Below are 22,787 nucleotides of genomic sequence, written 5' to 3'. Positions count from 1 at the left end.
TGATGTTTCCGGTTTGACCATTCCATGGCCAGATCTTTGGTTGTGAAACGGTCATATTCACAGCCAGATCTAACTGTTTTTGGTGCCAAATTACTGCCGGCGGTTGTGGCTAGCTGCCAACGGTGGCTTGGGGTGGTTGGGGGTAATTTTGTTACAAATTAAAGTTTTATATGATTAGAGTGTTTTAGCAAAATTTCAAATATAAGGGGTTAAAAGAAACAATTTAAAAAATAATAGATTAAAATAATATTATATTATTATTTAAAAAGGAGGGTAATTTAGTAATTTATATAACATACCCACTCATTTATCCTTCCTACCAAACTTATTATTATAACATACCCACCAATTTATTCTAATCAACCAACCAATCAACTATATTTCTCTAAAGATTCCCTAGTAATCTATCTTTCTAATAATACAACATTCCTTAGTGATATAATCTTCTCTGAACCAAACGCATCCTAAAGGAACAAAAATATAGAACAATATTTATTAGATAAATAATACTACTTATTGACTTATTCCATGTTTATTACCCTTCCTTAATTTTGAAAACAATGAACAATTATTTTTTGAGTTAAGGTTAATAAACATTGGAATAAGTCAATAAGTAGTACTATTCTAAAATATAGGGTAATTTTTTCTTTTTATTTGGTCTCTTTAAGTAATTTGATTATTTTTCAAAAAGTGGGTTATTATTTTTAAAATTTGGTCATTTTTGTGAATAACAACCAATTTTATGCTGCTCGTACTAAGTGGTCATAATGAATAATGCCAATGTGTTCACTGTTACGATAGCTATTAGCACAGAGTTGAGAGTAGGAACTAGGAAGAGGAATCACGAATGGCTCAGTTCTGGAAACCTGGCACCGAGAAGCCTCGCCTCCTCGACGACGAAGAAGGCGGCGTCCTTTTCTTGTCATCTTCTCTCTCTTCCTCTTCCTCCGGGTATGTTTTTTCCTCATTTATTAAATATTTGTATTTCTTACTCAATTTCATACTTAAAGGTACGCCCATTTAATATGCCTTTTTCTACTTATATTTGTGTTTTTTCTTAGATATGGGCATGCGAGTATTGAGAAACAGAGGCAGAGATTGCCAGTGTACAAATACCGTACCGCTCTTCTTTATTTGGTGGAGACACATGCTACTACTATCGTTGTTGGCGAGACTGGAAGTGGCAAAACCACTCAGATTCCCCAGGTTATTTCGCTTTTTAAGTTTCATTTTGCTTCTTCTTTTCTTGGGCTTTGTTTGGTGGTTGGTTATGATGAGATAATTTGAGAGAAAAGGTTTTTTTGCTGCTTTATTAGTCTTAGTTTTGGTAACAATCTAGTGGATTATTTTGTTAATTGCTTACATGATTTTAATTGTATAATTAGAGATTATGTAGTTATATTTTGTTGCTGAGCAGTCAAGGCAAATGAAAGAAAATAGACCATCTAGCTTCCTGTTTTATATGTTTTCAGTTTGTTTTTGTAGATTTGTCACGTTGGCAAGTTAATTGACAACCAAACACAGCCTTGGTGTGGGTTTGATTATCCCTTTAGAGATTTGGTTAATTCGGCTGTGTTTGATGAATAGACAAATGTGATAGATATTATTGAATATATGTGTAATGGTTCAGGAAATTCTCATTTTCAATTCTATACAATTGCGAAGCAGAATGAATGATTTAATATCCGTTAAATGACCAAGATGAGCGTAATATCTTTTAATAACTGTCATTTTGGAAATGTTTTCTCTTCGTGGTTTCTACATTGGTTGGGGCTACTGAGATTCTTTTTTAAATTTTGAATCGTGATTGTTGTATGATGGTATTACAGTACCTTAAAGAAGCAGGCTGGGCTGATGGTGGTCGTGTTATTGCTTGCACTCAACCAAGACGATTGGCTGTCCAGGTAATATATCAGCTTTGTTAGTCATTTTTCTTTAGTGATTTGTGATTTTCACTATTTGTGCTTGGAGTTATTTCTTAGTAGCATCATATTTGACTCATGTAAGAGCTCATTTTTGCACAGCAATTGGTTGATGTTTGTTCTTGTTCTTGTGAAGTTCGATGTTTAAACGAAATAACCTTCACATTTTTACTGTCTCATGGCCAACAGACCCTTTAAGTGCCTTTGTGTGTACATGAATAAGAAATGTTCTTCGAGAGCCATGTGTAAGTTCATATGCACATAATCTAAGCTAATGACTTCATAAAACTACCTGCTAAATTAAAATTGGTTTTGTCTTGGCATAGCTTTGGCAGAGAACCTTTCCAGGCTTTCAGTTTGTGACATCTATATTGGATATCAATTAGAATTTTCAAATATTTTTTATCTAGCTCTATTACATACTTCATGTGCAGAGGCATTCTCATAGTTGGAGCATTTACTTGGCATATCTAGCTTAATAAATGATTTGGCTCTTGAGACGGACAAATAGGGTGATAATATATTCATAATTTTACTATGAGAAGAAAAAGCACTTTCATTAACTACTAGCTCTTTGTTTTAAGCATAGAGGAGACATGTTTTCATAATTAATTTACTATTATTATGCTTTGCTTCAATTGTTGAGAGATTACAAAGCTGAATGCGATAGGTAATGCGTTATTGTCTTAGTTTAACCTGAGGTATTCAAGGTATCAGTGTAAACTGTACTGAGCAATCTCTAGCATGGCCATGAGTAAACAATTGGGATTATTTGAAATTCTTGAAAATCACTCCAGTTCTTAGGTTTTGCTGGATTAAATTAGATTGACTGGTTTTAAAATGCTGAGCATCATTCACTTAACTGATAACTTCGCATGAATCGTTCATGATGCAGTATTATATTTAGGGTGGTATATTTTTGGTTGTGATTCTTCAATTTTTCTTTTTTTTTTTTTAAATCCCAGATGCCTAAGTATGATTTTCATACTAAGTATTGCCTGTTATTATTAGAATGCCTAAATATTTTTTGTACTAATATTCAGTGGTAGTAATGTGCAGGCAGTTGCTTCAAGAGTGGCAGAAGAGATGGGGGTCAAGGTTGGGGAGGAAGTTGGTTACACAATTCGATTTGAAGATTTGACAAAAAAAGTGAGAGATCTTATCATCTTTCTTCTTCTGTTTAAGCTCTTTACTATCATCTTATTAGACTATTTCCTTGCTTTTGTAACTTTATACTAATTACAGATGCCATATCTGAGCATCAGCATAATCACTTGAAAATTTCTTTGACATTATTTATTATGATAATCTATGTTATGAATGCTGGGACTTCCTCTTTTGGCAGTGCAGGGTGTAACTATGATAAAGTTTCTGACCGATGGGGTGTTACTCAGAGAAATGATGGATGATCCTCTTTTGACTAAATACAGGTACTAGTTATCACTGCAGCGATTCTTTTAGTACCTTCCTTTTGCTGAAGCATATGCTTTAATTTTTTTTTTTTCCCCTCAAAGTATAGCTGCAGAAACTCATGGTTTTAACAATAACTTCCCAGAATACTGTATTATTTGAAAATGATAGACAATTTGGTGTATTGGTCATTGAAGTACAAAAGCATATTCTGAAATTGGAAAACTAGAAATGCACTTTTATTGACATTTGATATAACTGTTGGTTCGTAAGTACCAAAACTCTTATCTGTACCTTCCTTTTTGCAATTTTACATTTTAGATTTGGCATATTATTTTGTTTTATCAGAATTTTAAATTTTGTAAGTTGTTTTTCTTATTGTTATGTAATATGATTTTTGTTTGTTTAATGTTTCTTCATGTGACCATCTCAGTGTCATAATGGTGGATGAGGCTCATGAAAGGTCTATTTCAACTGACATTTTACTAGGCCTCTTGAAAAAGGTATCAATTGTAGCTGCCAAGGATATACAAGTGTTGGCATAAGAAATTAAAAGTCATTATTTTTTGCATTGTCTTCATTTATGCTTGTTAATTATTGAGATTTCAGATCCAACGGCGTCGACCACAGCTGCGTCTTATCATCTCATCTGCTACAATTGAAGCAAAATCAATGTCTTCTTTCTTTCAGGCGAGGTTATCATCTGAGCTTTGCACTTGGGTTTTATTTTTTCTTGACACGCCGTAATTTTGTTATAGAAACTTTAGGAACCTCATTAAATGCATGAGAAATCCATTCACGTTGAGTAAAAGAACTTCTGAGCTTGAAAATAATCAACATCCATTTATCAAAATCATTCATAGTCTGCTACAGGATTTGGACTTAGTTTATGGCATTATGTAGTGTAAACTTAAAAAGTCTATGTTGTCAGAATGAGAAATTTAATATTCTGTTCTCATTGATTCACAGTGTGTTTCAAGATGAAACAAATCAGGACCTGTTGACAGAATTGACAAATTTGCCTCTGCAGTGTTTTTCTATGCAATGTGTAGTTTACTTAGCATAATGTCACGCACTTAACTTTTTTGCTAAATTCGTGCGGCCTTAACACTTCAAAAATGTGTTAAGCAGCTTAACACTCACATAAACTCAAAGACTAATAGTATGCAAGTGAGAAGGATAAGTGTAGAGAAAATGTAAACTCTATATTGAAGGATTATAACTTATGAACTTTACAAAGGGGAGTGACCTCTTTGTAGGCTAAACCTCTTCAAGGAATATGCCTAGATACAATGTATACTTAATCCTTAAGTAACTCTAGGTGGCAACCTTAGGTGACAACTTTGGGAATGAGGAAGCTTAGTCATGAAGTTAACTTAGCCACTAGGTATGCTTAACCTTGAAGTTAACTTAGCCATTAAGTAATGTGCAGCGTACTTGCGTTGCCAAGCCAAGCCAACTGGGCGTGACGTTGTCCCACACCTAATGATGCGACGCCCTCTCGCATTATCCTTGTAGCGCAGGATCGAGTCTTGGAATTGCCATAATGAGTCTTTGATCTTCCAACTAGCTTCGGCATCGGGAAGTCCCTTCCATTTGATGAAGTATTCCCGGTAATTTGGCACACCACGTCGGCGAATGACTCTATCAGCAAGTATTTCTTCAACCTACTTGTCAAAAGATGTTACAACGGCTGTTGGTGCTCGTTTAGAGACTCCTCGGGATGGCTCCTTTAGGTCTTCATGGAATGGCTTTAGCAAGCTTACATGAAAGATTGGGTGTATTTTCAGTTTCGGAGGAAGTTGGAGTCGATACGAAACTCTGCCGACGCGTTGTATCACTGGAAATGGCCCTTCATATTTGCGCACTAGGCTTTTGTGCACCTTTCTTAGTGTCTTGAATTGTTGGGGCAGTAGCTTTACAAGGACAAGATCACCTTCTTGGAACTCAACGTGCCTCCTTTTCTTGTCGGCCCACTTTTTCATTTTCTTTGCTGCTTTATGTAGAACTGCACGAGCAAGTACAATTTGTTCGTGCCATGACTTGGCTAACCTGAAGGCTGCGGGGCTCTTCCCATCATAGCGTGTGGTTAGGAAAAGAGGTGTGTTTGACTGTCGTCCCATGATGATCTCGAAGGGACTCTTGTTGGTTGCCTCATTCCGCTGCAAGTTGAATGAGAATTGGGCTATGTCAAGGAGTTTTGCCCAATCCTGTTGGCTAGCACTCACATAGTGCCTCAAATATAGCTCTAACAGTGCATTGGCAAAGTTTTGTATCGACTCCAACTTCCTCCGAAACTGAAGATACACCCGGTCTTTCATGTGAGCTTGTTAAAGCTATTCCATGAAGACCCGGAGGAGCCATCACGAGGAATCTCTAAACAAGCACTAACAGCCGTTGTAACATCCTTTGACAAGGAGGTTGAAGAAATACTTGTTGATAGAGTCATTCGCTGACGTGGTGTGCCAAATTACCGGGAATACTTCATCAAATGGAAGGGACTTCCCGATGCCGAAGCCAGTTGGGAGACCCAAGACTCATTATGGCAATTCCAAGACTCAATCCTGCGCTAAAAGGATAATGCGACGAGGGCATCGCATCATTAGGTGTAGGAGAATGTCACGACCAGTTTGCTTGGCGACGCAAGAATGCTGCACATTGCTTAATGGTTAAGTTAACTTCAAGGTTAAGCATACTTAGTGGCTAAGTTAACTTCATGACTAAGCTTCCTCATTCCCAAAGTTGCCACCTAGTGTTACTTAAGGATTAAGTATACATTGTATCTAGTCATATTTCTTGAGGAGGTTTAGCCTATAAATAAGCCACTCCCCTTTGTAAAGTTCATAAGTTGTAATCCTTCAATAGAGTTTACATTTTCTCTACACTTATCCTTCTCACTTGCATACTATTAGTCTTTGAGTTTGCGTGAGTGTTAGGCTGCTTAACACATTTTCGAAGTGTTAAGGCAGCACGAATTTAGCAAAGAAGTTAAGTGCGTGAATGGTTGGGAAATCTGAACCTATTAGTAAGCCCGGTCACCGAAACAGGGCATTTTTTCTAGCTATACTTGCCTCTCACTGGCTGGTCAAACTGTTGGACGAGCTGGACGCCTTAAAGCCATTCCTATCTTAGACTTTTGGGCATCACTTTCGGGGATGCAGAATTTTATTTAGTCCTGCCTAATTCCTATCTTCGCTTCTCAGGAACAACAAAAACCACCATCTCGCTCTTTCCTTTCTTCGGTGCTACCTTTTTCTTTCTAAGAGATGGGGTTGGGAATAACCTTTTTTTTTGAGGATGCCTGGGAACAACTCCTAGGTCAATTAAGGATCAAATGTTGGAACCTCATGGGTAAGGATAAGGTAATGGAATTGATAGATAAATTCATAAACCTAGGTGGGATAGGAGAATTGATAAAGCGAATAGAGATGATGATAGAGATCATACTTGTTACACACTTAACTTTTTTACTAAATTCGTGCGGCCTTAACACTTCGAAAATGTGTTAAGCAGCCTAACACTCACACAAACTTAAAGACTAATAGTATGCAAGTGAGAAGGATAAGTGTAGAGAAAATGTAAACTCTATTGAAGGATTACAACTTATGAACTTTACAAAGGGGAGTGACCTATTTATAGGCTAAATCTCCTCAAGGAATATGACTAGATACATGTATACTTAATCCTTAAGTAACACTAGGTGGCAACTTTAGGAATGAGGAAGCTTAGTCATGAAGTTAACTTAGCTACTAAGTATGCTTAACCTTGAAGTTAACTTAACCATTAAGTAGCGTACTTGCGTCGCCAAGCAAATTGGTCGTGACAATAAGCATAAAAACTCTGTGCATGTAGAAAATGTTTAATGTTTCTAGCCTTGGCACTTTGAAATCTTTAAATAAATTACAAGTTTAAATTTCAAAAAAGTTTGATATCCATGAAAATAATTGTTCTTAGCGTCTGTAGGCATCTGATTTACCTCAATTTATCGATGTTTTTATTTTCACTATTTTTTCTGTCATTGGTGTTTGATATGTTAATATTATTGCAAATGACTTGACATTTATGGAGGTTGAGAATTGGAAATGGGTGTTTCATTTTGTAATGTAGTCTTTTTCTGCTTATGTATTCTTAACCTGACTGAAATTCTAGTGATTGCTAGCTCTGATGTTTTGTTACATGTTGTCAGTGATATTACTCAATTGTCTTATGGTATAGCGAGTTATCCTCCAGGTTCCTCAACTAACTGAGAATGTTAATATAACTTCTCAGGTTAACTCTTTTCCCTCTTTTCCCAAGGAAGAAAAGATTTGCCCATTTGAACAGCATACATGATTGCCAATGAAATCTGTTTGGGTAACAACAGATATCTGCGCAAGAATTTTTTTGTTAGTAGTTTTCACTTTATTTTTCTGCTAGTCGTGTAAATCAGTGGAAAAGATGATAGTATTCCATTGGTAATGGTATGCTAGGGTGATGGTTAACAGAGAGAGTTCAATTTGATGGGAGAAATTTACTTTTAAACTTCAATTTTGGTGCTATTGGAATGAAAGATCTTTTGATTGAAAATGCAGCTAGAGAAACTATTGAAATTGAAAATCACTGAAGTACAAGGAATGAAGGAAATCGAAAACCAATATTTTCAAATTTGTTAAGCGTACAGAAAAATTATCTCTTGAGATGACTTCTCTGTTTGGGCCTGACAAGTCTTCATGTTTTGGGTTCCAGAGCATTTCTTTTTAGAGGATGAACTTGGGGAACTTTTATAATTCTGGTTTCATTCCACGGAGGTAAAAAAATAATATTTTATAGGATGGAACAGTCATTAAGCAGATAGAACTTTGAAGAGTTGGAAGCTTTTGTGGGTTTAAAGGCTACAAAACTTAGGCAAGTTCATAGACCTAAGGTTGTCTAAAGAGTTCGCTTTTCTTTCATTTTAGCCGACCCAAAATGGCGTGGTTGGATTCATATGTATATAAAGAAAGATTTTTATTTGTTTGTGAGTGTTTCTTCATATCTATTTGGCAAATGAACCTAATTTATTCCCAGTTGTTTGGAGATATGTATGCCTAATGCACAGATGATATTGGATATTTTTTGCTGTCATGAGATTGTTCTAGCTACTCTTAGGTTGTCTAGTCCATGATGTGAAATTAAGTCTCTTATTATTGTATTTCATTGGAGTTAGCTGGTGCGCACAAGTTAAAAACTTTCATACAATTTTAAAACTTTATTTGTTGCCAAAGCATATTCATGCTATCATCGTGGTGGCAATTTTATGCTTCCACCAGTTTCCGACCTTTTTCTCTTTTGTGAGAATCTGATGTTATGTTGGTTGACAACGTGGCGATTGTTTCAAATATCTTCTATTTCCTGTAAACAGGAAAAACCGTCGAGGTTTGGAAGGAGAGGAGTTTGTACCCAAGATGGAGCCTGCAATCCTATCAGTAGAGGTATGATTTAGAATACAGTAATCCCTCCCTTCTCTCTGTGTCTGTGTTTATGTATTCAAACTTGTTCTTTAGAAGCCAATTTCTGTACTTTTAAAGAGAATTTATCTTTATTTGACATTCTTATGTGAAGTGGGAATGACAAAATTGTTGTGTTATTGTATCTGCTTATATTTCAGGGTAGAGGGTTTAATGTACAAATTCACTATGTTGAGGAGCCTGTCTCAGACTATGTACAGGCAGCTGTTTCAACAATGGTATTAATTAATGATCAGGTACCTTGAAGATTGTTATGTTATTTCTTCATTTATTTTTCTCCTCTATAGGGTGATTACTTTTTGGCCAGTCCCTCTTTCAGGAGATGAAAGCTTCTATTGCAAGCTTTTTTATTTTCTTTTCAGGCAAGCAGGTTTATCTTCTCTATCCGGCATTTTCTAGTATTTGTGCTAGATAATGTCGAGGGAGTCTTTCGTTATAATAGTAGCAGAGATGTTGCGTTGTGATTCATTAACAGTTTTTTGCTATATCTTTTTTTTTTCCCCATCAGGAACCTCCTGGTGATATCCTGGTATTTCTTACTGGTCAAGATGATATTGATACTGCTGTTCATTTACTTACTGAAGAAGCTCGGATCAGTCGGAAGAACTCTTCAGGTACAAAGATGTTCATCATATGTATGCTTTTATGCTTTGTGTTTCCACATGTTTGTGTCCATATGCATACTGATGAGAACCTGACCTGCAATTTACCAAATAACGCTAACAAACTAGCCACAGTTCACAATCAATTCCACAACCAACAAGTGAATCTCTATATTAATAGCAGCAGAACAGTGCATCCGAATGATACATCCAGACTACGTTCAATCAACAATCAGCAAATGAGAATCCCGCAAATAAGCTAAGTACAAAAAGAGAAAACAAAATGATAAGACTGAACTTCGAGGGTCAGTCACCTCCCCTTCCAATCCTTAATCAACTTTTCTGAATGCCTCTCCCTTTTCTCCCCCTCCTCTTTATTCCCTCCTGGCACCTAAGTTTACTCATAACAGAATTTCTCTTCTCTCCACTCCCATCAGGCCACCTGTCCCCATCATAACAAATTCTAACCTCTTGCATGACAATTATTCCCCTGCTTCTTACCACACTTCTTCCTACGGTATACCCTTCCCCTTGGTTGCTCATCATTACCCTCCCCAAGGAGAGCCACCTTATCCTCAAGGTGGAAAGAAGGAAACTGGCAGGGAATAGTTTCAAAATCCTTACAAGTGTTTTCAAAGGGAGGTAGACCTTTCCATTGAATCAGCACCTCCCACTGTCCATTGAGGAGTTTCCTTTTCTTAAGAACAGCTTCAGGTTCAAGTTGTAGAATGAGGTCTTCATTGAGGGCTGCTGGTAGAGGTTGACTATTGGAAATAGGAAAAGTAGCTTTTTTCAGTTGCGAAACATTAAAAACATCATGAATATGTGCTGAAGATGGTAGTGCCAGCCTATATGCGACTGCCCCAATTTTGTCCGTGATGACAGATGGACCATAAAACCGTGGATTGAGTTTCTCATTATATCGACGGGCTATAGACCTCAATCTGTATGGCTGTAACTTTAAATATACAGGTTCCCCTACCTCAAATGTAACTTCTCGGCGATGGTGGTCTGCAGAAGTCTTCATGCGGTGTTAGGCCTTGAGGAGATGGTCTTTTTAACTCGTCAAGAACATGATTACGTTGCTAGAGTTACTGGTCAACTTCGTCGACTAAAGAATTGTGGTTTGAATAACACAACACTGTTGGGGCATCACGGCCAATGAGGGCCTTAAAGGGACACACTCCTATGGAACGGCTATAAGTAGTGTTGAACCAAAACTCTGCCCATGGAACCCATTTTGGCCATGACTGGGGTTGGCCATTGACAAAGCATCTGAGGTATGTCTCCAAGCAACGGTTTACTACCTTTGTCTGACCATCTGTCTGTGGGTGGTATGCAGAACTCATGTGTAATTGGGTCCCTGATTGTTTAAACAGTTCGCTCCAAAAATTGTTCATGAAGACCCTATCCCGATCTGAAACGATGGTACGGGGAACCCATGCAAGCGAACCACCTCTTTGATAAACAAGTGAGCGACCACCTTGGCTGTGTAGGGATGTTTGAAGTTAAGAAATGACTATATTTAGTCAGACGATCCACTATGACCAAAATTGTATCCACCCCTTTTGCTTTCGGAAGCCCCATGATGAAATCCATCGAAACATCTTTCCACACTTGGTTAGAAATAGGCAATGGCTAAAGCAAACCCGCTGGACTCATGGCGTCATATTTTTTTTGTTGGCAAACAGGGCAAGCAGCCACAAATTCTTTGATATCATGCTTCATTCCCTCCCAAAATACCACGTTTGTTAGCCGCTTATATGTTCGAAAGAATCCCGAATGGCCCCAGATGGGCGATGCATGGAATTCTTGTAAATTTTTCTGGATGTGAGGTCCAAATTTAGGTAGTACCAATCTGTTATGGTACAGCAGGTGGCGGACTAGTAATCTGAAAGGATAATGACTATTGGGGTCTATCAGGAGCTGCTGCATTATTCCACGTAACTTATCATCACCCTGAATGGCATCTTCCAAACTGTCTAGTCTCGAAAAGTAACCCACGGAAATAGCATGAAGATCTACCTGGTCTGGCATTCGAGAAAGAGCATCTGTTGCCTTGTTCTGAGGGTCTGGTTTATACTGAATGATGAAGTCTAACCCCAACAATTTGATAACCCATTTTTGCTAATTTTCAGTCAATAATTTCTGCTCAGTGAGGAAGTGAAGACTGCGCTGGTCCGTCTAAATAACAAAACGTCTTCCCAACAAGTAATGACGCCACTTTTGCACAGCTAGCACTATCGCCATAAATTCCCTTTCATAGACTGACTTCAATTTGGAAGTTAAGGATACACCTTTGCTGAGAAAAGCAATCGGACGTCCCTCTTGCATCAGCACAACTCCTAATCCACTCCCGAAAGCGTCGGTGTCAATGACAAATTCCTGCGTAAAGTTAGGCATCCAGAGAACAGGTACACTGGTCATGAGTCGTTTTAACGCCTCAAAAGCCTCTTGACCTGCTGTATTCCACACAAACGAATCTTTCTTTAATAGGGCAGTGAGTGGCAGGGCAATTTTTCCGTAATCTCAAACAAATCGACGATAGTACCCCGTCAATCCCAAAAACCCTCTGAGTGCTCTGATGTCTCTCGGTTCCGGCCATTTGATAATACTCTCAATCTTTGAAGGATCAATCGACACACCTTGAGCTGAGACCACATGCCCCAAATACTCCAACTGTGATTGCCCAAAATTACATTTTTTTTGATTTACCACCAATTGATTGTCTAAGAGGACCTGCAGAGTAATGCTGAGGTGCGTCACATGGTCGCTCATCTCCTTACTATATATCAGTATATCATCAAAGAAGACCAGCATAAATTTTCTTAAATAAGGCTTGAAGACGTCATTCATCGCTGCTTGGAAAGTAGTCGGTGCATTGGTGAGACCGAAGGGCATTACTACAAACTCATAGTGCCCCTCATGTGTCCGAAAGGCAGTTTTGTGTGTGTCCGCTGGTTTCACTCGGATTTGGTGATAACCTGATTTCAAATCAAGTTTAGAAAACACTATCGCGCCTTCTAACTCATTAAATAATTCGTCAATGGCTGGAATCGGAAATTTGTTCGGAACGGTCACCTGGTTAACTGCCCTATAATCCACACAGAATCTCCACCCCCCATCCTTCTTCTTTACCAACAAAACTGGGCTCGAGAATGGACTGATACTGGGCTTTATAATTCCCAAAGCGAGCATTTCCTTGACAAGACGCTCTACTTCGTTTTTCTGATAGTAAGGGTACCTATACGATCGCAGGTTTGGTGGTTGAGCCCCTAGAACTAACTGAATGGCATGGTCTCTGGACCTGGCAGGTGGTAACCCCGGGAGTGGCTCGAAAACTCGACTAAAGGTCCGTAACACCTCCATCAACCGATTATCCACATCACCACTGTCATCACACTGTTTTTGAATCTGACCAAACTCTATCAAACACCCCTGTCCCTCACTCTGCAACGCCTTGATCATAGCCTTGAGCGAAACCATGGTTTTGTTCAGAGATGGGTCCCCACGCAGACACACAATCTGATCACCCAGTTTAAACCGCATGTTCTGCTTCCTCCAATCTATGGCTGTTTCCCCTAAAGTTTCCAGCCACGCAATCCCCAGAACAACATCCGCACTGCTCATATAAAATGAAAAAAAATTCTGAATAACCGTCACTCCCTATAACTCCATGCAAACATTTCTACATTCTCCTTCACATCTCACGCTATATCCATCACCTACTTTGACCCCAAAAGACTGAGTTCCCACCACGAAAATTCCCAAGCATTCAACCACCTTTGAACTAATAAAATTGTGGGAAGCCCCACTATCAATCAACACAATCAGGTCCTTACCTTGAATTCTTCCTTTGAGTTTCATTGTTTTTGGGCCATGAATCCCCACCACCGAGCTAAGAGAAAGCTCAACTTGTTCCTGTCGTTGCTCCATTCCAGACTCGCCAGACTCCCCACCACCAATCGGGTCTGGATCATCTTCCTCATCCACTAAAATAATTTGAAATTGCTTCTCCCCACATTTTTGCCCAAACGAAAACTTACCATCACATCTGAAGCAAATACCTTTCTCCTTTTTCTTCTGGATCTCCGCGTCTGTCATTCATCGAAATGGAAAGTCTCTTCGCTGGAAGTTTGGTCGTTCATAGGGCCGAAACGATGACGGGGTGTGGTCGCGACTGGAGAAGTGCATCGACAAGCCTTGTATTGAGGTTTCCGGCGATCGTCGACTGAAATGGGAAGATTGGTGTGATTTTAGGGATTTAGATGTGTTAGGAAATTTTGGGTTTAGGTTACTCTCGAATCTGGTTAAGTTGAGGCTATCCAATCGGGTCGTGGGTCTGGATCCATGGTTGTTGGACCCATTTGAAGGTCCAGGCCCGGTAAAGCGTGTGGCTTTAATTGTTCCGATTTGGGCCTCCTCTATTGCATGATTTCTCTCCTCAATTCGTTGGGCCAGGTCTATTATTTGAATTAATGACGTGGGCTGAGCTAAACGGATTTCAGCTCTCACTTCAACTTTCAGCCCATTGATAAATGCTTCTTGCAGTATCTCTTCCTTCTCCCCTACCAGAAGTGCAGCGACAGCTTCAAATTGACGACGAAACTCCATAACTGAACCAGTTTGCTTCATGGCCATTAATGACTCATACGGGTTGAGCTCTTGAGACCCACTAAATCTTTGAAGTAGTGCCAACTTAAACATGGCCCATGAACTCGCCGGAGCTCTGGATTCCATCCACTGGAACCAGTTAATGGCTTCCCCCTCCATACAGACAGCCTGCTGTCAACTTTCCTTCCTCAATTATTCCATTGAGGTGGAAGTAGCGCTCTACTCTAAAAATCCATCCGTAAGGATCTTCGCCAGAAAATATCGGCATCTCCAACTTTTTTCCAGCCATTTCACTACGGGTTTGGTTACTGTTGCTAGACCCGCTCTCTCCATTTGGATTTTCTTCCTGATGAGATCGAATATTTTCCGATGAACGCATCTCAATTCTACCTGCTTCTTCCTCATCATTTCTTCGCACCCATGACTGTATCTCAATCAAACATTCTTGAATGGTACCCATCTCAACTCCCAACTTCGTAACTTCTCGTTCCACATTATCCATTCTAGAATCCATTCTTGTCAAGACCATAACCCAGAACTCAATGCTCTGATACCACTTGATGAGAACCTGACCTGCAATTTACCAAATAACGCTAACAAACTAGCCACAGTTCACAATCAATTCCACAACCAACAAGTGAATCTCTATATTAATAGCAGCAGAACAGTACATCCGAATAATACATCTAGACTACGTTCAATCAACAATCAGCAAATGAGAATCCCGCAAATAAGCTAAGTACAAAAAGAGAAAACAAAATGATAAGACTGAACTTCGAGGGTCAGTCACCTCCCCTTCCAATCCTTAATCAACTTTTCTGAATGCCTCTCCCTTTTCTCCCCCTCCTCTTTATTCCCTCCTGGCACCTAAGTTTACTCATAACAGAATTTCTCTTCTCTCCACTCCCATCAGGCCACCTGTCCCCATCATAACAAATTCTAACCTCCTGCATGGCAATTATTCCCCTGCTTCTTACCACACTTCTTCCTACCGTATACCCTTCCCCTTGGTTGCTCATCACATACATAGATATAAATGAAAGGATTCATTCACACACCTATTTGCAAATGCATTTGTAACTATTCTGAGTTGAGGTATTAAAGGTTTGACATCAAAGGTGGCTTGCAATAGTGGATGAGGACAATTATTTCCCAAATAATTGACTTTTTAAAAATTTCGTAACTGTGCAGTTATGATACAAGATTACAGTGTTTAAAGACAACATTATTTTCTTAATTAGCAAAGACTGATCATTGCTTATTACTTTCCACACTGGACTAATTTCTCGATAATGAATATATAGATTACATTCTTATCTTTTTGTGTCTTTCACTGTTTTATGAAGTTATTAAACCTCATTATTTTATTGATTCTCGATTTCAGGATTGATCATATTGCCTTTGTATTCTGGACTTTCTCGGGCAGAACAGGTTAGTAATGTACTTTGAAGTATCTGGGTTCTGATATGCTGGTTTTTCTGGATTTTAGTTCATAAAATTTTTGGTTTGCTGACTCCACCTTTATACTCTCTTGATATTATTAGGAGCTAGTATTTTCTCCCACTCCTAGAGGAAAGAGGAAAGTGGTGATATCAACAAATATAGCAGAGACATCATTGACCTTGGAGGTAACATCTCTGCTGATTAGATCAGTATCCATTGGATGTGATTTGTCTGAAGTGATCAAGTGGTACTCTGATTCACCCTTATTTCTGATGTATGCAGGGAATTGTTTATGTTGTTGACAGTGGTTTCTCGAAACAGCGGTTCTACAATCCAGTAATTTCTTTGCTAAATTTTTTATGCTTAAATTATGTATTGCTATGGTTTCCTGAGCTGGTATAGGAGCTGCATCTTTTTCTTTTCTTATGCAAATTTATATCTTGTGTCAATGCAGTGACTGGTTTTGTGATGTGATGAATCTAAATGATTTATAGTCTTTTCTCTATGTGAAGTTTTTCTCTGTTGATGAGATTAAAATCATCTATCACTGTAAATATTAATAGATTGGGAGATTTGCTATTTTGTACTGTTTAGGAAAAACTTACCCTCAATTATCTCTGTCACATAAATCTTCATTGTTGGTTAATTTTTTCTCTTTGTAACATAAATCTTCATTATTGGTTAAATTTTTCCTCCGTCTTTTGGTGATGATACCGCTACTTGTACACTGGTAGCTATATTGTTTTTATTACTGATTTGCTTTATCTCTTGCATATACTTTGTTACAGATCTCAGACATTGAAAATCTGGTAGTGGCTCCAATATCAAAGGCATCTGCTAGACAAAGAGCTGGTAGGGCTGGAAGAGTTCGGCCAGGAAAATGTTACAGGTGCTGACTGCAGTCAATTATATTACATTGGTGTTGATAATTTTTGTCTGTAGTTGTGTAAATTGAATGTGTCATTATCATTACTTATATTATCAGTGTTGATTTATTTCTTCTTTCAGTTATTAAACCTTAGCATTAATATTATTATGAAGGACATCTCTTACCTTTTTTAACCACTTCAAACTAAAGGTGTGGCTTCCGATTTTATAACAAACTAATCTTTTGTGATCTGTAGGTTCATCGGTCCATATTCCTCTACATTTTATTTTGTTGGAATCTTCTCTTCTATCTTGTCTAGGGAATGATCCTCACCTTTATTTTTAATTTTATATATCCATATATTTTCTTATACTTGATATTGTGTTGTATGTTGAGTAATGAGCAAGAGTTGCATCTTGAAGTTGTGATGATACTATTGACATCTCTTTATCTACCATACAACTTGAAGTTATACTTGCCACTAATCTTCAGCTTTTTGTGACAAATTAATTTTTTGGTGTCTGCAAGCAGGTTATACACAGAAGAGTACTTTGTAAATGAGATGTCTGCTGAGGGGATCCCAGAGATGCAGAGATCAAACCTGGTTTCTTGTGTCATTCAGGTTCTATTTTGTTGTAATCGCTATAGGTAGCGTATTATCATATGGTGTTGCATTTGCTCTGAACCCTTACTCTGGACCACCCCATTCTTTTTGCTTGCATTTTGGTCCCAAAGCTCTTAATGAGATTAAACTGTTTTATATGCAATTGTTGCTTCCTAAATATTCTCACATATGGTTGGTTATCTATGCTCTATTTGAAGAAAAGAAAAATATGCCATCAACAAGAAGAAATTTTGGAAGAGAAATTCCTTATTTCATATTGCCTAGTGTTGTGGTCTCACATCAAAATAGAAATGAGACTGGTCTTGGGCTTATAAGGGTGGGTAGCCAGTATCACTAATAGGCTAGACTTTTGGGTAGTGAGCTAGTGCCCGACCCGTAACAAATGATAGTAGAGCATGTCCAAGTTCTCATTCGTTATGTGGGTTCCCTATTTCCACACCAAGTGCCTAAAAAAGGTCAAGGTAAGGAGGGTGGGACAAACCAAGGGTGGATTGAGCTGGTCAAGAATAGTGCCAAATGTGATGAGCGGTGTCATGTGATTAGCTGGGGATAATATTGAGATCCCACATTGTGTAGAAGTAGGTTTGGTCTTAGGCTTGTAAGGGTAGCTAGACAACATCACTTAATAGACTAGCCCTTGGTGTAGTTGGCATGCTTCCGTTCCTTGACACTAGGTATAATGCCAACTAAGTATTACAGTCTTTCTTGTTGTATCATTTGCCTAAACTGTCGCTTGTGTTAGATATTCTTACAACAGCTTGCTAAATTGAAATTACTTCTGGTAGGTTATCCATATTGTTAATTGACTTGAAGTAATATTATGCTGGTTGTGAATATATTTTATTCTTTTGTTTTGTAGGCAATTTGAGTGTCCTATTGCAAGTGTATGCTTAATTTTGTTAAAATGCTTGTTACTCTATTCTGATTTTTCAGTTAAAAGCCTTGGGCATAGACAATATATTGGGCTTTGATTGGCCAGCATCTCCACCGCCTGAAGCAATGGTCCGAGCACTTGAAGTGCTTTATTCACTTGGAGTTCTTGATGATGATGCCAAACTTACATCACCTACTGGGTTTCAAGTTGCAGAGATTCCTTTGGTACGTTACCATTATATTACTATAAACTATATTTATGCTTTCTGCTGATGTTTATGTATGTTGTGTTGGGTGCTTTCCTGTCCATGTAAAACAAATAACTGCACCCTGGCCTGAGGTTAGGATCATCTTCACAAAGGAGATGAATGCAACATGAAATTATAGAAATGGGCTATACATTTTTGTTGGATGGATGGTGCTTATAAAATGTGCCTATCTTGTCTTTCTTATGAATAGCCCAAAGACACTATGTTTCTCTCTTGTGTTTTGCCTGAATTTGGTGGCATGTTTTCTAAAATCCGATAAAATTTTTTGAGTTTATGCTCCTATTATCTTCAGTGGATTTTGTGTTAAATTGAACTATCCATCGTTTTGTAAAATTTTGAATGTATGCATTCATATGAAAGTTCATTATCTTATCCTCGAAAAAGTTTCATCCAAAATTTATTTTCTAAGTTTGAAGGCCTTGTTACACTTTTTATGATGCATGATACAAAATGTTTTGTGACATAGGTGAATCAAAATATAATTTATAATCATGTCCAAGACTTGCAACTATGCTAAAACATGTTGAGTTTTCCTGGAATCATAAGATCTCTTGCACTTCATTATTTATCCATGGTCCATCAAGCGAGGGATTTGAAGGGTGAAACTTATATGAACTTACTGTTGCATATATCAGTTCTTCATGTTTGATTTCTTGCATTTTTTAATTGTATCATTCCTTTGCAATTTGAGATCTGCACCGCTGAAGTAGTTAGGAGGGTGATAATCACTGTGAGCTAAAAGCCTTCCACCCCGGTGTTTTTTAGTTATTATTGAAGTAGGGTAGATGTTTTGTCTTTTTCTCACAACATGTTTTCATTTCAAATGTTTATCTGCTGTCTGATGAACCATTGGCTGCTGTTTTTGGATGTTGCATTGAAATTTCAAGTTATGTTTATGACTCTTTATCTGATGGTGATTTATGTTATAAATTGAATTTTTGAATGCATTTGTTGTATTTTTCTATTTTCTTTAGGACCCAATGATCTCCAAAATGATCTTGGCTTCAAATGAACTTGGATGCTCAGAGGAGATTATAACAGTTGCTGCGGTTCTCTCCATCCAAGTAACGTTTTACCCTTACTCCATTGTGCAATAGTCAGTTTACCCTCTTTTTGGTTGGAGACAAGAATATTAAGTTTACTTCATATCATTATCTTGGACAATATTAGAATTTAGAATTTTAGAGTAACAAACCTGGCAAAGGCTGTTATTAGGGGATAAGGAATATTGAAAATTACCTAAGAGAAAAAATAAGCTATGGTGAGTTCTAGTTTTCATTAAAATTTTTGTTTTGCAGTCTATATGGGTTTCTGCTAGGGGAGCACAAAAGGAACTGGATGAAGCCAAGTTAAGGTTTGCTGCTGCTGAGGTATTTGATTCAAACTGTGAAAGATTTAATGAACTTTATGAATTTTAGACTAGATTTGCACATCTTTTCTGCATGTGTTTTATCTTTGTTTTTCCTGTACTTTAAATCATTGGTGAGATACTTGTAGCACCTTGTAGTGTTTGCCTTTTAGGCCTGTGCATTGTACGAAGCCTTGTCAGTGCTATTCTTTTTATTGTTTAGTCAGTGCTACACTTTTTTCCCCCTTTGCTACTCTGTGTTGTAAAATGGACCTTCATTGTGATTGTTGACTCCTGGTATATGGTTAGAATTCTGGAGTGACTATAATTGTATTTAGCATGTTGAAATTCACTTGGTATAATACATTTCCTGAAATGAAAATCCAATATTTGTGTATAAATTCATTTATCCATGCCTTCGAATACTTTAACTACACCATAGATATTTCTTCAACTGTTCTTTTACCTATATTTCTTTATTTTTTATATTTTTCTGCTGTGTGCTGTGTATGTTTTATCTCATTTATTGTGTTTGTCATACCTGCAGGGTGACCATGTCACATTTCTAAATGTTTACAAAGGTTTTCTTCAGTCTGGTAAATCTTCACGGTGGTGTCATAAGAACTTTGTAAACTACCAGGCCATGGTACATAACTGGATTTAGTTGCTCTTAACAATATAAGAACTTTTCAATATATCTTTTGACTTACNTTTTTCTGCTGTGTGCTGTGTATGTTTTATCTCATTTATTGTGTTTGTCATACCTGCAGGGTGACCATGTCACATTTCTAAATGTTTACAAAGGTTTTCTTCAGTCTGGTAAATCTTCACGGTGGTGTCATAAGAACTTTGTAAACTACCAGGCCATGGTACATAACTGGATTTAGTTGCTCTTAACAATATAAGAACTTTTCAATATATCTTTTGACTTACATGCAGAGAATCTGATATTTTTAGATTTACTCTCCTTAAGGGACAATTATTTGGTGCATTCATAGATATAGGACTTATGTTGATGTTAGTATTTAATGTTTTGTGTTCGCAGAAAAAAGTTATTGAAATTAGAGAACAACTCAGAAGAATTGCCCAGAGAATAGGCATAGTGTTAAAATCTTGTGAAAGTGATATGCAAGTAAGTATATTTCATGCTTTCATTGATTTACTGAAGGAAACGTATTTTTCACGCTTTTACTGATTTAGTGAATAAAAAGTTTAAAATGGAATATGATTTACCAAAAGTGAGAGAGACAACGCATACCTTCTGTTGATTAGCCATTGCTATAATTTAGCCTTTTCCTGGGCATTGTCTTAAATTTTAGTACAGCTACTATATAAATTGTCATTTTGTGAACTGCTGGCAGACGCATTAATCAAATGAGAAACATGGGGTCCATTTGGTACACTACCTTTCCACTATCTTATTCTACTATCCTATCCTAAAAATCCAAAAATGCATTTGTTTCAATATTATTCAAAATTCAATCAAATCATGTTCAAGTCAAAATATTAACAATTACTTTTCTCAATAAAAGTTTTAAAATTAACAAAAACACCCTCACCCATCCAAGCCACTATCACCTGCCAACAGCCATTGTTAGCCGTCGCCGCTGGTGCCGTAACGATGCATGATCGGTTGGATCTGGTCGGTCATGCGTTGATCTGTCCATTTCCATGGATCTAGCCGGAAACAGCCATATCTACGGCCAAAAATCTGGACATTGACGGCCGGATTTAGCGGCATCTGGCCGTTGATGACGGCCATATCTTGGCCGTCGTTTGGTTGTCAACAACGACTAGATCTGGTCGTCAACGGACAAATTTGTGGTCATAGATTTAGCTGGAAAGGCCAGAACGGCTCATTACCAACCAAATCTAGCCGGTCATGCGCCATTCCGACAGATTCCGGCCACCTTCCAGTGATGGTGGTCGGCTGCCAACAATATGTGGGTGGGTAGGGGTGTTTTTGTCAGTTTATAAATTTTTATTGTTGGGAGTGTTTAGTTAAATTAATAAACCCAAGGGATTAAAAACAATCTATTTTCAGAAAATGTTATTAAGAAATGTACAAAAAACTTTTCAAAATCCTATCCTATTTCCCAAAAATGTTATTTAGCATAGAATTCTATTCTAAATAACTAACCAAATGGAGCCTGTGGCTATTCTACTATTCACATTTTGCAGATTGTAAGAAAGGCAGTTACTGCAGGATTTTTCGCCAATGCATGCCATTTAGAAGTGAGTAATATTTATTCACCACAATTTGAAGTATTCACCTATTTTTGCTTTGTCTTTTCTTAAGTATCTCAAATATTTTAGGGTCTCCATTTTCGTATTTTAGTTCATTCATTAATCAAATTAAAATGGCTTCCAGAAGTTTTTCTTAGGTGCTGTTCTGATGAATCTGAGTTGTTTATTTTGTTAAAAGGCATATAGTCAAAGTGGGATGTACAAGACTATCAGAGGTTCTCAAGAAGTTTATATTCATCCATCGTCGGTGTTATTCAGGTCAGTGTAGAGGCTGGATATATATTTTTTCTCTAAGTAGGAAATGTGCTAAATAATTATCAGGGTTTTACTGGATTATGTTTATAAACAAGGATCGTAAAATAAAATACATGGTTAATTTGGAAAGTCCTTCGGGAAGTTGTCACTGCACTGCCTAACTGTATTCCTGCTGCTGCCAATGGTGTTCCAATCTAGAAATATTTTCTCAACTTCTGGTATTACTGATACTCTGGAATATAGACACATCATGGCACTTCAATGTATAGGAGGCTCTTGCTTCGCAAGATCTTATATAACAACAGTGATTCAAGTAGTTACACTTGTATTTCTGTATATATAGCTGATTTATCAATGAAATCAGGTTGCTGCTTATGATTGTCTTCCTTTTGAATCGTGAAAAAAAAATGTATGTTTTTATCAGTATTAATTATATTATATGCAAGCTAAATATGTGTGATATGGGTGTTTCTACTTGCAGAGTTAATCCAAAGTGGGTAATATACCACTCCCTGGTTTCAACAGACAAACAATACATGCGTAATGTCATCTCCATTGATCCTTCTTGGCTGTTAGAAGCTGCTCCTCATTTTTACCAGCACCAGCGGCTCAACCCCATCGGCCACTAACTGGCCTATTTGTTGTGGATTATCAATACCATTAACAATCATGATCCCAAGTTTTCGAAAAATATATTGTACGTATAGAGCATGGAATGGATAATAGTTCCTGCATTGTTTATTGCTCTTCTTGAAGATTTAATAGGATATTTTTGTTCTTGATTATGACTTTCTGGGCCAACTTCTTTCATCATTTTAGGTGTAT

General features: G+C 37.5%; 1 protein-coding gene across 3 annotated transcripts; it reads left to right on the top strand.

Moving 5' to 3' along the window:
- Positions 1-790: 790 nt before the first annotated feature.
- On the top strand, positions 791-22,591 carry LOC116146152 (probable pre-mRNA-splicing factor ATP-dependent RNA helicase DEAH9). 3 transcript variants are annotated; one of them, XM_031431588.1, is made up of 23 exons: positions 791-951; positions 1,062-1,206; positions 1,830-1,904; positions 2,982-3,071; positions 3,273-3,352; positions 3,766-3,835; positions 3,942-4,027; positions 8,713-8,782; positions 8,959-9,054; positions 9,327-9,432; positions 15,419-15,465; positions 15,579-15,662; positions 15,760-15,813; positions 16,266-16,366; positions 16,877-16,967; positions 17,904-18,068; positions 19,087-19,176; positions 19,411-19,482; positions 20,008-20,106; positions 20,506-20,592; positions 21,642-21,695; positions 21,886-21,965; positions 22,444-22,591. In XM_031431588.1, the coding sequence occupies exons 1-23, from the start codon at positions 848-850 to the stop codon at positions 22,589-22,591; spliced, it is 2,094 nt and encodes a 697-aa protein (XP_031287448.1). In that variant the 5' UTR covers positions 791-847. The 3 variants fall into 3 exon arrangements, with proteins under 3 accessions (XP_031287448.1, XP_031287502.1, XP_031287568.1); XM_031431642.1 differs by lacking the exons at positions 3,766-3,835; positions 3,942-4,027; XM_031431708.1 differs by lacking the exons at positions 791-951; positions 1,062-1,206 and having other exon boundaries at positions 1,880-1,904; positions 3,268-3,352.
- The last annotated feature ends 196 nt before the right edge of the window (positions 22,592-22,787 follow it).

The sequence above is a fragment of the Pistacia vera genome, unplaced genomic scaffold (genome assembly GCF_008641045.1).
Source record: "Pistacia vera cultivar Batoury unplaced genomic scaffold, PisVer_v2 Contig1008, whole genome shotgun sequence".
Classification (NCBI taxonomy): Eukaryota; Viridiplantae; Streptophyta; class Magnoliopsida; order Sapindales; family Anacardiaceae; genus Pistacia; species Pistacia vera.
This window is presented reverse-complemented; position numbering and strand designations above follow the sequence as displayed.